The 17,260-nt window shown below is 44.1% G+C and overlaps 1 protein-coding gene across 1 annotated transcript in view; it reads right to left on the bottom strand.

The window, feature by feature from the left end:
* Lrguk (leucine rich repeats and guanylate kinase domain containing) overlaps positions 1–17,260 on the bottom strand; it is a 114,600-nt gene that overhangs the window by 79,923 nt on the left and 17,417 nt on the right. Inside the window, exons 5-7 of the mRNA XM_005365801.3 lie at positions 14,135–14,216; positions 5,168–5,292; positions 112–255 (exon numbers count right to left, since the gene is read on the bottom strand). Of these exons, the coding sequence (XP_005365858.1) occupies positions 112–255; positions 5,168–5,292; positions 14,135–14,216 (351 nt within the window). The remainder of the gene's footprint in view (positions 1–111; positions 256–5,167; positions 5,293–14,134; positions 14,217–17,260) is intronic.

Raw genomic sequence — 17,260 nt, 5'->3', positions numbered from 1 at the left:
ATGTTACCCACAGAAGCCACGCCCTACACTACCCACGGGAGCCACACCGTATGTTACCCACAGAAGCCACGCCCTACACTACCCACGGGAGCCACGCCCTACGTTATCCACCTTGTTCTCCTCTAGGTTGATCACTTCCAGGAGATCATGGTTCTCCAAGCCCTGGAGACTACTGATCTGATTGTAGGAGAGATCCAGCTTCTGCAAGGCTTTCAGTTCCTCCAGACCTGTGATGTTCTCAATCTGGTTGTTGCTCTGAAATGGATAAAACACAGTTTGTGTTTTAAAGCAATATGCAAGAAATCTTCATATTTGGACATGGACCCCACATTCTTTAAAAACGAAAACAATAAATTGTTCTTTTCCTGCCCCCATTTCCATCATTCGCCTATCTAAACATCTACACAGAGACCCAAGAAGAAATCCTAGCTTTGCACCTGAAAGCTCGGGGTATAGTATTTTCATTAGAATTTTAGTATTTTCATCTTCAGGATGAACTTTCCAGCCAGTAAGATAGTCAAACACTAAGTAATATAAGCTTTTAACAATGTATGCTATGATGTTAGCCCTTTGATTTTTCAAATTATTAAATTTATTTTTGAGATTATAATATAATTATATCATTTCCCCTCTTCTCTCTCTTCCTTCCAAACCCTCCCATATGCCCCTCCTTGCTCTCTAGCAAATCTGTGGCCTCTTTTTTTTTTCATTAAGTTTTGCTATAAACATATTGCCTGAGAAGAGAATCTCAGCAAGGGATTGGTGAGATGGGCTGTCCTGTGGGCATACATGAGATGGATTATAATGACTGCGGCGGGAGGCCCCACCCACTGTGGGTACCACCATCCCCTAGGCAGAGGGTTCTAAATTGTATAAGACTGAAGACATGGAGTTGAACACACCCAAGCATGCTCTACTCATTGTTCTCTGCTTCCGTGACTTCTGTGGACCCCTAAGACATGCTCTCTCAGGCCCCTGGGCTGTGGTTCCCCTGCTAGGATGGACTGCGGCCCAGAACTGTGAGCTGAAGAAACGCTTTCCCACTGAGGTTGCTTTTGTTGCAGTGGTTTCTCAGCACAGCTGGAAAAGACACTAAGGCCACACCCCTGAAACCTAAACATCAGTAGAGCTGCATGCTGGTCTCTGAAGTCACGGCCTGAATGCGCTCTTTCAGCTCCATCGTGGTAAACCTATACTCGGTTTCCAGAAATATTCTCAAGTGACATCATCTCACAAAGTCTGTTGAAGGTTGAGTTGGTAGAGTCTGCACTTGTGTCGTACCTCCTCTTTAACCTATGGTAGCCTATAAAACCTCCCTTAACCAAAGAGTATGAAAGAAACACACTGATTCTAATTCTAAGATACAAGACGACCAAGTCACGCCTGCTTTCAGATCCAAGGAGCTCTAGATACAGATACCATGTTCCAGCCATCCTACTATGGAAACATCACCTGGACAAGCAGAAATCCCAAATCACGTGGGAAAATACCCTGAGACTAAATAGGAGACTAACAGACTGGTACCTATGAGTCAATACCCCGAGACTAATAGCCATCAAAGCAATCCGGATGAGCTGACCCCACCACCCAACATTCCAGCAAGCCCATCAGAAGAAAACAGCCCTCCGATCCAGTCCAGGGTGCACAACTGTTAGTTAAAACAATGGTTACTCCCTCAATGCCATTACCACTGGGTAGCCTACTACATCATGATAACCACATCTACCTCTTCAATAGTTCACATACAAGCATCTCCCAGACATTGATAACAGGGGAAAGTTCCCATACTCAAATGGTTGTCCTCTTTCTCAGTCTCCATACACCCATGGCAATAATAGCAATAACAATAATTTTCATTTTTGAGGACTTCCCAATATACTCTGCAGTCCTTAGCCCCTTTGCCTTAAGGAACAGAAAAATATCACAGTAAAATTTAGCCTTCGGTTTAAGTCGAAAAGTATCATAAAGTTCAAATTTTGAGTTAATACTATGTTTTACTTATCTTTAAGACATTTAAAGTTTTCAGGCTGGGTATGGTGATACAGAGGCAGGCAGATCTCTGTAAGTTCAAGACCAGCCTGGTCTACATAGTGAGTTCCAGGACAGCTTGGGCTACCCAGAGAGAGCCTGTCTCAAAAATAAAATAAAATTAAATTAAATTTAAAAAAAACACTCAAAACATTTAATATAACTTAATATTTGAATAACTTAATAACTGAAAACTTAAACTGCTGTATTCCCTTTCGTTTGAATACTTTCATCGGTAATGTTCACTGGCACACTGAATAGCAAGAAACCCATTTTCATCCTTTTTCAATAATGAACTAGATTTATGCTCACTACTATAATTCTATAGCTCCTTAAAATATCATAATAGAATGTTAATAACCTTTAAAGGTGGGTTACAGCCCATGAGAGCTTATTATACTATTCTTTTTACTTCTATGTATTTGAAAAAATGTAATAAAAAGAAAAAAAAACTTCATAACCTTATTTGCCAAAGTGAAATCAAATTTTCCTGTTCAAAGTTCAAAAAAAGTTATAAAAAGTGAAAAGTAATAGGAAAGAGACCCTGCTGAGCTCACCATCATATCCATATCAATTCAATGTATTGAAATGAGGGCTCAATCTCCCATTCAAACACTGCCCACAGATCAAATTTATATACAGCGCGCTTCTCCACGAAGGACTGTGAAGCACTTTCTATACGCTGGACAGATGTAGTATTCTTCAGGGGTTCTGATGGCTTTCAGAATGGGAGATGGTCTGAGCAGAGCGAGGCATAGAAAAGTTTAATTGGATAGCCTATGGTCGTAAAAGAGGGCAGACTGAGAGACGCTGAGAATCACGGAATCTCTGACTGAAAGCCAGGTAGGCAGGGCCTTTGTCGGGCACTGAGAGCCAAAGGCCCGCTCGGGAATGTGGACTTAAGAAGTTTCTGCACACAGCTCCTCCAACCTCTCAGTGAATAGCAGAAGGAGCACTTTGAGAGCCGTAAATTCAATTAGGAAGCATTCCTCATCTGCCAGTCTGTCAGGGAACCCAACTGGCCTTTCCTCCCACACGGCGAAGTTCAAGCTTCATCACTGTCCGACGCTGTCACGCTTCTGAGGACAGAATGGCCCACCGGCAAGCCATCTTTTACATCTCCCACAGAGGATGAAGGCAGAGTATTCGCGGTTGGTTTGCTCTTTTTACTGTACTGTACACTGAGTTCTTGTCAATAACAAAACCAAATGATGTTCTGATTCCATGAATTAAAAATGAAGTCAATAAAAACTGCTGAAGCAAGTGTGCATCATTTGGGTTATGAATTTTATTCAAATTTGGAAAAGGCAACTTTCTAACTCTCAGAACTTCAGTGAAAATGAGTAACGGCATATTCTGTATTTTCTGGCCCGCCTTGGTGCTGGGTGCAGGAACTAAAACTACTTACTTATCTCATTTATTGGCAGAAAAAAAATAGCAAGAATGCTAGTGCCAGCCAGGGTCATGTGATTAACGAGACACAGGATGAAAGTAAAATGCACAGTTTTAGTAATATCTGTCACTCCTTGAGCACAGAAAACATAAACTCTCAGGGGATTCGTGAAGCTTTTCTCTGAATGGCGCTGGAAGGCCGGTCTTCCACCCTCTCTGAACTCCATGGAGGGCGAGAAGTATTTTGAGCTTTAAGAGGAAGAAACAACATCACAGAGCCAAATCTCAGTGATCTGTGGTTAAATAAGGAATTCCTATGTGCATGTACAAAGATGTGCACGTAGGGCTGGAGAAATGACTCGGTAGTTAAGAGCACTGGCTGCTTTTCCCGTTTCAATCCCCAGGTCCCACATGGTGGCTCAAGACTGTCTGTAACTCCAGTCCTAGGGGATCCTGTGCCACCTCCTTGACTCCCTGAGCACCAGGCATGAAAGTGTTTCATAAACACTCATGTAGGCAAAGACATAGAATAAAAAATAATTTTTAAGTTAAAAAAATATATGCATGCAGGTGGGAGCTCACTGAGTCTGGACCGACAGCTGGGGAACCCGCGAGGGCCTGAAGTAGGCCCTCTGAATGTGAGTGACAGTCTGTGGGGAACTGTCAGCGGCATCAGGATTTATCCTTAGTGCATAAACTGGCTTTTTGGAGCCCATTCCCTATGGAGGGAGACCTTGCTCAGTCTAGATATGGGGGGAAGGCCTTGGTCCAGGCTCAATTTGATGTGCCAGACTTTGTTGACTCCTCTTGGGAGGCCTTACCCTCTCTGAGGAGTGAGGGGAATGGGGTGGGGGAAAGGCGGGGGCTAGCAGAAGGAGGAGAGAGAGGAGGAACTGGGATTGGTATGTAAAATGAAAAATCTTGTTTTTAAATTTAAAAAGTCAAATTTAAAAAATGGACACATAACCCAATATGTCATTTAACACAGCTTCCTGGGAGAGAGACATAAACATGATTAAGACACAAGCCTCATTGAAAAGCTCCCTGGCCACCCTCTGATGGGTGTGATAAAGGCCAACAGAGCCGTCTAAGGCTAGGAGGGAGGGGAAGAGGAGGAAGACTCCTGTACACAGAGCATTAGCACGCTCACACACACACTAGTGACCCATACTGCTAATTTATAGAGACCGCGTGCATCTTTGGGACTATTGGGATCCTGCTGACTTGCTGGCCAACTGTCTCAGCTTTCATTTGCGTTTTGGTCACATGGCATATCACAGGGCTTCAAAAAGGCGCTGTCCTAGGGAAAACAGCAATCGGATGGAGTCTTTCTGACCGCACTACGCATTTCCTCTCTGCGCAGCTTATGACTTCCAGACTGGGAGACCAGCATGCACTTGTATAGATGGGCTGCTTGAGTTCAGAGCCTGGGAAACATCTGCATGCATAAATTTGAGCATGCTTACTATGCTCAACTGTTATTTTCACCAACGAAATATATAATATTAAAAACTACTTGTCGAAATACACTTTCTTCCACAGACTAGAAAACTGACTATCTAAATAATCTGCATACGGAATTTGAAACTGGCTTTACTTGAGCAGGGGCTATTGATCCCATGCACAGGGGCATGAATGCATACCAGATGCTATAAGGCGCAAAGAAAAATCCTAAGTCGTCATAATTCACGCACTTCTTAAACAATAGCCACTACTTCCACAAAGAACGGCGTCTTGTTGGACTCACCAAACAAAGCACTTTGATGGGTAGTGTTCCCAAGCCGCTGATGGTTGTGATCTTGTTGTCAGCCAGACTGAGGTGGGTCAGGCTGATGCAGTTCTCTAACCCAATGATTTCTTCTATCTCATTGTCTGTATATGACAACTATGTTTAAGGAAAATGTTATTCAGAGTCTTTGGAAACGTTACACACACACACACACACACACACACACACACACACACACACACACATCAGTGCTGGGCCAGGGAGATGGCTGAGCAGGTAAAGTTACTTGATGTCAATCCCTAGGTCTCACATGATGGGAGGAGAGGATCAATGCCTAAAAATGATCCTCTGACCTTCACACAGGCACCTTGGCGAAACACAGACACACATACATACATATACACTCAAAAAAATAAAAAAATAAAAATATAAAATAAAATCAGTGTTAAATTATCACTTGAAAAATCAGACAAGAGTTTGAATAAATGAATATTTTATGCCCCATATAGGACAAGCCCTACCTAACTAAATCTTATGTTTTTCATATAGGAGAAAACATCACTTCTATAAAATTTTAAAGGCATAGGATTTGTATCCACATGTGATTCATTTAATACTATGGACGAAAACATCAGTTCAGAGCTGTCTCATGGGTGGTGTTTCTCTGGGTTACTTAATGGTCTCCATGGGGGAACTCATGTGGCTCCCCTCAAGCAGGAGTTTGGAAGGCAGGGTCACCCTGAGGCAATGTGAACAGGGATAGATAGATAGATAGATAGATAGATAGATAGATAGATAGATAGATAGATAGATCATCTTTGCTACAGCAAATGGGTGTGTCTGGACGGCCAACACCCTCTCAGGGAGGGAAGCAGCCCTTTCTTCCCACTGGTATTGGCTTCTCTTCTCCCGTTCAAATACAGGAAGCTTAGAAGTCTGCTCTAATATCACCATCTGCTGTTTCTGTTCTCACCGATCACATTTTAAAGTTTACCTCGTGTCCCAGGCTTGCAGTCGGTCCAGACAGCAATTCCAAAGCTGAGTGTTCAGCTAGGCCTTTTCCGTCCTCAAACCCCCTGACTAGTTCCCAGGGATGAACGCCACTGCTCCACCAGGGCCCAGCTTTGCCTCCCAAGTAGCTGTAACATCACCATTTTCTCTCATTCTTTACAGCATCTAGTTAATCAGTAAGACCAGATATTGATGCTCTGAAACCTGTCTTTAGGAGTCCTTGGTTTTTACCCAGCTGCCAACTCCACTCCCCTTTAGCATCAATGGGTTGCTTTTACAACCATTACTTTCTGCCCTCAAGAGCCTCGCGGGCTAAAATCAGGTTAATTATTTCAAAATGTTGATTAGATGTTCTGTCTAATTAAAAAAATTGTCACGGAGTAGGTGGGAGTGGTGGCTTACTGGTTAAAAGTATGTGCTGCTTTTGCAGGTGACCTGAGCTTGCATGCCAGCCCCCACATCAGATGGCTCACAATCACCTGCAATGTCAGCTCCAGAAAATCCAGTGCCTTCAGTGGGATCTACACTCGTGTGCACATTCCCACACAAATACAAAAACACACATAAATCAAACATTTTTAAATTTTAATAGGATAAATCCAAAACCCCAATCTGGTTTACACAACCCTTCACTATCAGGTTTGCCTTTGTAACATGGTGATAACACCGAGTTGGTATGAGGCTAGGAGTTAAGACATGGGGAAAAATAAATAAAAATTGGGTGTGATACTGGAGCAATAATGGCACGATGATTATGGGGTAACCAACTGTCTCTTTATTTGAGGCGCACTTCACAGGAGAGAATTCATGCTTGGTACGAACACTTGACTGGAAACCCATGGTTATGCTCCAGAGGAACTTAACTGCTATTGTTTAGCTAACTTGACATGGACTCAAACTTCCTTCAAAATGTTCACGTTCATGCCCATAAACAAACACAACGTTCAGTCTTAGTGAGAGAAGCTCCTCTCTGCAGGGAATGACTGTGAACACGGAGCCTCGTGGCTGAACATGGTGTTGAAAGTCAGCGATGGTTGGGTGTGCAGTCCTGAAAAGGATGTTTACACCACCCCTCTTGGGCTTGGTAAGTTAAAGAGGAAAGAAAAGTGAGGGCTGGAAGACAGGGGAAGGGCTGCAGAATTGTCTTCAGGCCATAACACAGCCATTACAATAGTGACCTCACAGTAGCTCTTTGAGCCTGCACTGGGCTGCATAAGACTGGCCTTGTCAATAGTCAAGGCGAAGAAGGGGCTCATGGAGCCCTACCCCTCTCTCTTAAATTGCTGGCTACTGATATATTTTGGGAGTGGGGGAGTGTTGGTCACTCTTTTCCATGAGTTGTGTACTCACTGGTTCCAGCAGGTTGTTTTAAGCTCATGACCACACAGACAGCCCTGCTAAACTAAGTGAGTCATCAAACAAGAAGACATGAATGTCAAGAAGGGACATGCTGGGGAGAGAGGGTACTGACCGGAGTGGAAATGAGAGAAGGTGGGATACGAATAGCCAGAAAATATGATATACATGCATGGAATTGTCTGAGAACTTGTTTGTTTTTAAAAGGGTGTGAATGAGCTATTCTTCAAAACTCTAAGGTTCTCATATCATAACTACATTACAGACACATGGCCAAGCGTCACATTCTCTAATGTGTAGCATGGAAATGGATGAATCAAGGCTGGGACTGAATCCAAAAAGAGCTGGACTAAGGATAGAGATAAATAAGAAAATCGGATAATGTTACCAAAATCGGATAATGTTACCAAATGTAGCAGAAATTTCTAGGCTTCTCTTGCTGGTTCCAGATTCCAGCCATGGGCAGAAACACAGAGTTTTGTGGAGGTCAATATGCCATTTCAAATCTCCTATGAGTAGGGTCTCTGCCAAAACAGCCATACAAACAGATACTTACTCACAAACACTGTCTTTCAGATCCCATTTTCTCTAGGCTGGCTAAACAATGGTTTTGGAAACAGATGAAGGCCAGCTCTTTGTAGATACGGGCTATCATGAAAGATGCGCATGAAATATAGGAAATGAGAGATTAAATTATCTCACACAGCTGTGTATGAAATATCTCTGCAGCACGCAATCTTTGGCAACAAAAACTAAGCCATGAAAACTTCAAATAGCCATCTGCTCAGTGTCAGAGAGAACAAAGTATTTAAGCCCGGTTTAACAGAAACAATGGTGCCCTGGAAACTCTATCCCAACCAGAAGAAGATGCTCCGAATCACAGCAGAGTGAACGGATGCAGTGGGCAGCTGCCAGAAGCAGGCAAGAGCCAGGAGCTGGAACATAGGAGTCCTAGCCATGACAGTGACATCGGGAATTGGAAAAGCTTATTTCTAAGACTCCAGAGACTGTCTCAACTCCCCTGGTGCCTCCAGCTTCCTCTCTCCCTGTCACTGCTACGTGTCAAGTTTTCTGAAATGAGAACTGAGAGGAGAGAAAGGAGAAACTCGGTGCCTCATTGCAACCACGGCCCTGGCTCCAACAGATCCCGCTGTGGCTGCTCAAGGGGTTCTGCAAAAACTGAGTTCAACCAGCATCCCTGTGGAGACCAGTGCTCATTCCCTACTGTCTCCTCCCACTTCCCAAGTCTCACTCCCCTTAACACTGAAGGATTTCAGGCACCATAAGTTACTTGGACTCACAAGTAAAGGATATGCTGGCCTGGTGTGGGATGCCCGTCCGTATGTTGTGAATATGTTTTGCTGCCATTGGTTAATAATGAAGCTTATTTGGCGAACAGCGAGGCAGAATAGAGCCAGGTGGGAAATCTAAGCAAAGGGAAAGGGAAAAAAAGAAGGTGGAGTCTGGAAGACACCAGCAGCTGCCAGAGAAACAAGATGTGAGCTAACAAGCCATAAGCCCACAGTAAAATACAAACTAATAGAAACGGGTTAATTTAAATATGTAGAGCTGGCCAGTAAGAAGCCTGAGCCATCGGCCAAGCCATTATAGTAAATAGTAAGCCTCAGAGTGGTTATTTGGAAGCTGGCAGGTGGGAGAGAAACCTCCAGTCATGCTGGCCCTGCATCTGCATAGATTCTACACCCTTTTATTCAGCCAATCAACCACATGATGAAAACGCTTGATGCAGAAACCATACAACTGTATCGAAGTCATACGGCTTTTTCCTTGTTATTATTCCCAACAGCATGTGACATAGCATCTATCTCATGACATACAAGGGATTTGCGCATCCGTGGCTTGGACGTCTGAGGAGTCCTGGGATACACTTCCCAGGAATGACCACACCCTTTACATGGCCACGCCTCTTTCCTCCTTATTTCAGCAGTCAGGTTACACAGCACTAAGGTGCTGATTACAATCAGTACGCGTGGCTGTGAGCAGCTCTCTGTTCCCAGCGAGGCACACTTCCCAGGCAGAATACCTTCAACCCTCTAATCTCCTGTCTTCTTATTTTAAGATCCTTCACGGAGGGCTTCTTGCCCTTCCTCCTAACATTATTATTTCACATTCTTCCCGAGGTCTGGGGAGTTTCCGATAAGAAGAAATACAATCTGATAAATCACTAAACTATTTCGATGAATTAGCTTACTGCATTAATCCTCTTAGGGGCATTATAATATTAAAGGAGGGCTATCAGGAGAAAGCCTCCAAGAACTCGCAATCGCTGCGTTGCTTTCCAGCTCTGAAGTTTTACTATTTTTGTGAATAAATCATTGACAGTGGGATTTTAGATTGTTATGGAAGCCAAGTGAAGGAACCCTGTGGCACTTAAGCATAACTTTATGACTGGGGCCTGGGGAACCCAAGAATATATTTTTACATTCCGGCATTGCTGTCAGCAGTTCATAAATGCTCGGCGTGAATTATTCACCAGTTCGGCATTTGCTCTTATTCATTTGTCTACAATCATAAAACATGGTTTGGGTGTACAGAAAACAGTAACTGAGAACTGAGGCCGAAATCCATCAGGATTCTCTTAGTGGAGAGTCATGATGGTGGCTTTAACCACAGCCAATCCTGAGAGAGTGGTCTCTGCCACAGAAGTGAGTGTTAAGGGGAAAGGAAATATGCATATAGCTTAAACAGCAGTGTTATAAAAACAGTAATCACTCAATGGATTATAGCGTGCGCAAACTAATAAGATTCAGAATGGTAACTTCAGAGTGATTTTCCAGAGAGCTCCAACAAGTTGACCTTCCCTGGGTCTCCAGCTCCTTTACCATAAAATACGCTGGATGGCCTCTCAAATTCTATGAATCATGTTTTTAATTTATTAACGACCCATCAATACTTGTAAGGTAGAGAATAAACTACATCTTTACTTAATAATAAGCAAATCTACTTAACCTTGACTAAATTTCTCACCTTGTAATTCAGGATGATTATCAAGTAATCATCAATTATCTACACAGGCAAAGATAAAATAATCTAATATGATAAACTAAAAAATTGATTCCTTATAGTTAACAATGTAGTTCAAGATAGTAATATAATCTACTATAATCACTTTATATTACAAGCATAATTGGTTTATTTTCAAAAGACTCAATTAAGACTTTCCACAGTTTGGGACTGGAGAGAAGGCTCAGCGGTTAAGAATATGTACTGCTCTTGCAGAGGACCTGAGTATGGCTCCCAGCACCCACATGAGGCAGCTCACAACTGCCTGTAATTCCAGTTCTGGGACACACAACACCCTCTTCTGGCCTCTGTGGACCTGCACACATGTACACATACAGAAAAGCAAGCATGTGTGGATGCACACACATTTGCACATATGCACACACATATATATAAATAAAAATAAATGAAAAGAAATCCAGTTTTTAATTCTTGGATAGAATGGACTCTTAAGCTATATAAGGGAGCTAGGAGTTTGGCTCTGTTGTAGAACAGTAGCCTAGATGTATGAGATCCTGAGCTTCTGTTCTAACACATACACACGCACACATGTGTGTGTGTGCGCGCTCTCTCTCACACACACACACCTCCTGTTCAATCTTTGTGTCTGCCTCTCAAAAATATATACTATGCTTGAATTGTGTCTTTCCCCTTTATACCTAGGTTATATTTATTTTTATTAGAATTCATCTCTGGGATGGAGAGATGTCTCATAGATTAAAAGGAGCTGCTCTTGCAGAGGACCCAGGTTCAATTCCCAGCACTCACATGGAGGCTCGCAAACATCTGTTACTCTAGTTCCAGGGGATCTGATTCCCTTTTCTGGCCTCCCCGGGCACCAGGCATACATGAAGTGCACATACATTCATACATGCCGGCAGAACATTCACAAACACAAAATAAAACAAAGACTTGAGAAACCTTAAGAATTCATCTCTGCTGAACCCGTTGGTATATCTCACCCATCTTCGCTCCTATATCATTTGCTATGACCAGACAATAGCGTAATTTATTTACATCTCCTCCTGATGAGCAATTGGTGTGTTTCCATTTCTTTGTCATCGCAGCCAACACCACAATAAGCATCCCTCTGCAAGCCTCCTGGCACATGTGACTTCCTGTAGGAGTCGGAAGCGCCAGGCCATAGTGAGTAGAAACTCACCTTTATCAGAGAACTTAAGGCTGTCTTCTCAAAGTGGTTGAGCCAATGTCATGAGCACAGACAAGTTCCAAAGAGATCCTCTCCGTGTGCTCACTTAGATTAGAGTGCTTAAAATACTTGTGTAGAGAACATACTCAGAGAAAACACTTTAGTTTCCTGAGTTGCACTGTGAAAGGGTACTGGATTTGGGAGCTGAGAAGATGCCTAAAGGCCCTGGGTACCAAGCTTGGTGGCCTGAGTTGGATCCCTGAGACCCACATTGTGGAAAGAGAGAAAACTAACTCCCAAAAGTTGTCCTCTGACCTCCGTCTGGACACATGCTGTGTGCACCCACAAACATGCATGCATACAAAATAAATTATAAAATGTGATAAAAATTAAAGAGTACTGGATTTCATTAAATTTTATATATCACTTGAGTTTTCTTTTTTAGGGAAAAAATATTTTCCTGAATCTGTTAGTATTAATTATAATTGTAAAGTTTCTGATATTAAACTACTTGTAATTTTGTTTCATTAATAACTCAAGAAGAACATTTGTTTTGGCTATTTGCCTCTGCAGTTTTTCAAATACAGGTAAAGATGCTATAATATACTCTATATGCCCAGGCTCTGGGATTTCCATAAGTCTTGATATAATTACTCTCCATATGTCAGTGATAAGACTCAACTGCTACATCTAATGTCAACATTCTAAAAAGAAAACCTAATTCTTTATCACTACATTATTTGACAGTCACAAAGTTCTAATATTTTACTTTTGTACATGGAAAGCTAAATTTATTTTAAAAAATTTAAACCTCCTGTGATAGCAATGTTTTAAACGAAATCCCATATTTTGCTTCTACAATACGTGAGAGTTGTTTTTATTGGCAATTCCAATGGAAGTTCTCCATATCCCCAGGTCCGTTCTGTTCTCCAGGTACCCTGAGGCACAGGCAGGACCTCTGAGTGCCGAGCCCCTCTGACAGGCAGGGCTTTAGAATATAGCCAGTTTCTTAGCTTTAACCTACACTGCAATTGTCCAGATACTTGGTTCAAATAGGCCTTGGGCAGAACAAAAGGATCTAAATTTCTACAAGTTCCAGGCTATGCTATGCTGGTCCCTCTGGGCAGCATTCTCCTACATAGTCAGAGGCAAGTGGATTTCCAAGCCAGGTGGCTTCTGAGTTCTCTCTCTCTCTCTCTCTCTCTCTCTCTCTCTCTCTCTCTCTCTCTCCCTCTCTCTCTCTCTCCCTCTCTCTTCCCCCCTCCTCTCTCTCTCTTCTCTCTCTCTCTCCCTCTCTCTCTCTCTCTCTGAACATTCATTACATACCATGGTCAAGCATAAAGCCAAGGTTCTATAGGAAGGTGTTGCGTATGTGTGTGCCTCTGATCTGCTGTGGAAACATTTCGTTGACATCGTGATCTGATGCCTCTGTTGGGCTACTCATGAGCACCACCTAACAGCTCATTCACTGCTTATTTCATCGATGAGTTTGAAAGGGAGTGGGGATGGGCTTGAGCATTCCTCATGAGTAGAGACTTTCTCTACAAAGTCCGCCTCCTGGATCACCACCTCTGCAAACCTCAGACTTACTACAAACAAGGCCGCTGCCTCATCCCTGGAATGAGACACTCAGGGGAAGTCAACCCATGCGCCGTTCTGCTCCCCAAATTCTCAAGGGGGGGGGGGAAGATGCTTGCTGAGCAACAGAGAGCCCTGCTGGCTTATTACCCAGAGAACACCAGTCTCTGGTGTAAAGAGGAGATTCAAGCTCATTAGACACAAAGATCCTGAGTTAACCTTTTTGGCTCAGGCTCCACAAGTGGAAGTCGGCATTCTGCTTGCACGGGAGCATGGTTCATGCAATGCATACATGTATGTTCCTGGAGGCAATCAAAAACTGGTCCTTTCTTTTGTTTTTAGTTAAATACATTTTAGCTGGAGCTATAGGGTCTGGGGAAGAGCACTTACCAAGCATGTGTGAGATCCCAGGTTTGATTCCCCCAACAAAATAAATAAATAACACACTAGAATGCCTTGCTTTATTTAAAGACAGCAATATGAACTCCTACCAATTTTCCTCATGACAAATCTAGGTTTTTCAGACTCTGAATTTGTATAAAAAAAAAATAAGGCAAAATTTTAAATAAATTTGAAGATACATGTTCATTTAACAGAACTTCCTTAGGTCTATAATCAAGAAACAAGCTTAATATTCTTCTTCTCTGCTTGCTGGGGTCAGAAGGCCACGGCAAGCTTTGGCCTGTAGGACGGGTTCTTGGTAAGCAAATCTCTTTCCATGTTTTATGACTACTGGTTCTTATTCAGTTACACGAGCCACACACTTCAGGGCAATCACTTATCTGATACTACTTCGTGTAGACTGGAACACCCTCTCCAGTGGAGCAAATCCCCACAGCCTCCCCTTCCCAGCATCCAAAGGATACGGTCCAAAATGAGTTGAGTCAGAGTGTTGTATGCCGACAGGTCACACATTTCCATAATCTGGTTGGAGGAAAAATCCACCTTCTGGTGACAAAAGGAGAACATACGTTACACATTGCTTTCTTTCAGGCTTGCTAGTGTTTAACAGCAAAACCAGAGGACAGGTTTCTGGACGCAGACTTAGCACTGATGGCTGCAGGGGCTCTGCAGCCAAACCAGGCCTCTCTCTCCGCCTTTTCTCGCCGGGACGCTATTGTCACCACCCCGAGAGACGGATCCTCCCTTGTCCACCCTTCCTTCCCCTCCACGGTCTCATTCACTATGCAGCCAAGGCTGGCCTGAAATTCTTAGAGATGAGGCTGGCCGCAAACCTGCAGAGATCTGCTGGGATTGAAGGCATGTGCCACCACGTCCTGCCGACTCTCATGCGTTCAGCGGTTATTTTAAATCTCCTGGTCTCCTTCAGGATTCACTTCAGTTTCACCCATATCACCATGCTTCCTATTTCTTCTAACGCCCAACAGACCACAGTAGCTTCACTCGGGTGTGCATCTGATTGTTCTGTTCTCCAGAGAGTCTCACACGCCGCCCCTCACCGCCAGGACAGTCCCTCTTTATCCCTCAGGCTGCACGGCTTCAGTTGTATCTGCCTTAGTTTGGGGTTTTTTTTATTGCTGAGACACCATGACCAAGGCAACTCTTATAAAGAAAGCATGCTAAGTGAGGGCGGCTCACTTGGTTTCAAAGGTTCAGCCCATTATGATCATGAAGGAGAGCATGGCAGTGTGCAGGCAGACAGACGTGGTGCTGGAGCTGAGAGTGCTCCATCATGCAGGCAATGGGAAGTCAACAGGACACAGTGTCCTGAGCATAGGAATCCTCAAAGCCCACTCCCCAGAGTGGCACGCTTCCTCCAATAAGGTCAAATCCACTCCAACAGAGCCACACCTGCTAAGAGTGCCACTCCCTACGAGATTATGGGGGCCAACCACATTCAAACTACCACAGTACCCTTTCTCAAAATTGACTCATTTAGACAGGCATTTTCAGCAACGTCTGTGGACCCTGTTCTACAATGAGAATACATAATTCATACATACATACATACATACATACATACATACATACATACTAACTAATTAAATAAAAAGCTTTGCTTAATTCATCTACTGGGGAAAATATCTTTTTTAAACAAAAGGTAAGAAAACTCAAGGTTTTGGAACACTATATTGGGCACTTGATGAGGGTGCTGTAACCTCACTCCAGAAGGTGGTCGAGAAGATGCTGAATAAACACTGTCCCTCCTGTGCCCTTTGAAACAGCGACTGCACTCCCCAAACTTACTAAGACGATACTTCCCTACACTAAGTCCTAGAAGGAACCCTAAGGCAGGAGTAAACAACTGGTGAAGGCCGTTACAAACATAACAGGGGTGGGACGGGGATTACGTGGTCAGTAAGACCCGAGCTGACAAAGCCTGGAAAGGAACGGAGCAAGCCATCTAAAGGACCAGTCTACGCCTATGCCAGCGCCAGTCATTTTGAGCATCCCATAGAAGCCTTGCAAAAACTACCTAACAGTCACAACTGGATGCTCCAGTTCCTGAAGGCACAGCCTCCTCCAGGGCTGTTTCACTTTTGCATCAGACTTTTTTGGGGCACAAAGTTTCTGTGAATGAGGGGGCCCACGTCCCTGATGACCTAGCTGAGAGGCTGTTCTAACCAGTGGGAAAGTAAAAAGGCTGTTTATCGGTAAAAACACAAGCCTTCATTTACGTGCAAGATGGGCCCTGATTGGCCCAACACGCCTTCTCTGCTTATATAAGCGGAGGTTCAGGTTCCCAGGACAAGCTGCCTGAGAGACTTTACCTATGCTCATGCCATTGTTTTCCCAGCAGCAGGCCCCACAAAAGGCTTCTCTGGGACGGCTTTTGTTTCTGCCTGCTCTGGTAGTGTGGGGCGAGCTGGTGACATTGGAGAAAGCAGCAGCAGAGGAGTAGCAGCAGTGACGGCTGGGTCATCAAAGCGACAGCAGTCGCAACAGCTGGGCAGCTAACGAGCCAGGTTACAAAAGGTGGCTCCTTGGTAGCTGAAGAGGAGGCGGCTGGGCAGTTTGAGAGAATGACAAGCGTAGGAATAGGGTGACAGAGAAACTAGAGGAGACGATGTGCCGGGGTTGAAGGAGGCTATACGAGCCAGGGAGGGGAGATTCTGGCCACTGTCACTGAAGAATTTTAGAGTGCTGCTGAGTCTTCAGGGTCCAGAGTCAGAGGCTGAAGGCCCTGGAACTCTAACACGAGTCACTCTCAAAGGCTGGAGGAATCCTGCTATCCAGGCCTTACGTAATGGATGCTGTCAGCTACTGCCAAAGGCTGTGGAGCTCCAACTTCCCAGGCTGCACAAGGGTCAGATACACAGGCTTGCAGGAGCTCAGCAGCCGAGGGGGCTACCTGCCGCTGCTCCCTCCTGTGGCATGCTGCTGGCGGACACTGCGAGGGACAAAAGCTTCCAGACAGGAGCACTCAAAGAGCCTGCACTGCTCAGCCACAGTTACCATCTGGACAGAGCCAGGGAATGAATATAAAAAAGTACTAGTTTCTTTAAAAGCAAAGATTGGATAAGGGAGAGGACAAAGTTTGCACCCAGGAAATGCTTTACCACTGTCTCAGCTAGAACCACGCTGCTATAACAAAAGAGACACAAGAGCCACTACTACAAGGGCAAAGGGGTTGCGTGTGGAGGCACATGTCTGGACCTGCAGCAGTCAGGAGGCAAAAGCAGGAAGGGCAGGAGTTTGAGGCCAGCCTGGACTGCATGGAAAGACCTACCGCCCCAGCCCAAAGAAATAACAATCAATTAAAACCTTCTTTTTAACTAAAAAAATGGCATAAATATAGCCAAGAGGACAGAAGGAAGCTGGTTCCTTGAATGTGAGGTTTCAGCAAAGAGCTCTCAAGGACCATATGCTGACAGAGCATTTGGGTGACACACTTGTCTGTATTTCAGTTCAGACACCTGCACTGGAAGCTATCCTCCTGACTCACACTGGAAGCTATCCCCCTGACTCACACTGGAAGCTATCCCCCTGACTCACACTGTAACCCATCCCCCCTGACTCACACTGGAAGC

The sequence above is a fragment of the Microtus ochrogaster genome, unplaced genomic scaffold, assembly GCF_000317375.1.
Source record: "Microtus ochrogaster isolate Prairie Vole_2 unplaced genomic scaffold, MicOch1.0 UNK4, whole genome shotgun sequence".
Classification (NCBI taxonomy): domain Eukaryota; kingdom Metazoa; phylum Chordata; class Mammalia; order Rodentia; family Cricetidae; genus Microtus; species Microtus ochrogaster.
Note: the sequence above shows the minus strand (reverse complement) of the source record. Positions and strands in the feature narration are given on the sequence as shown.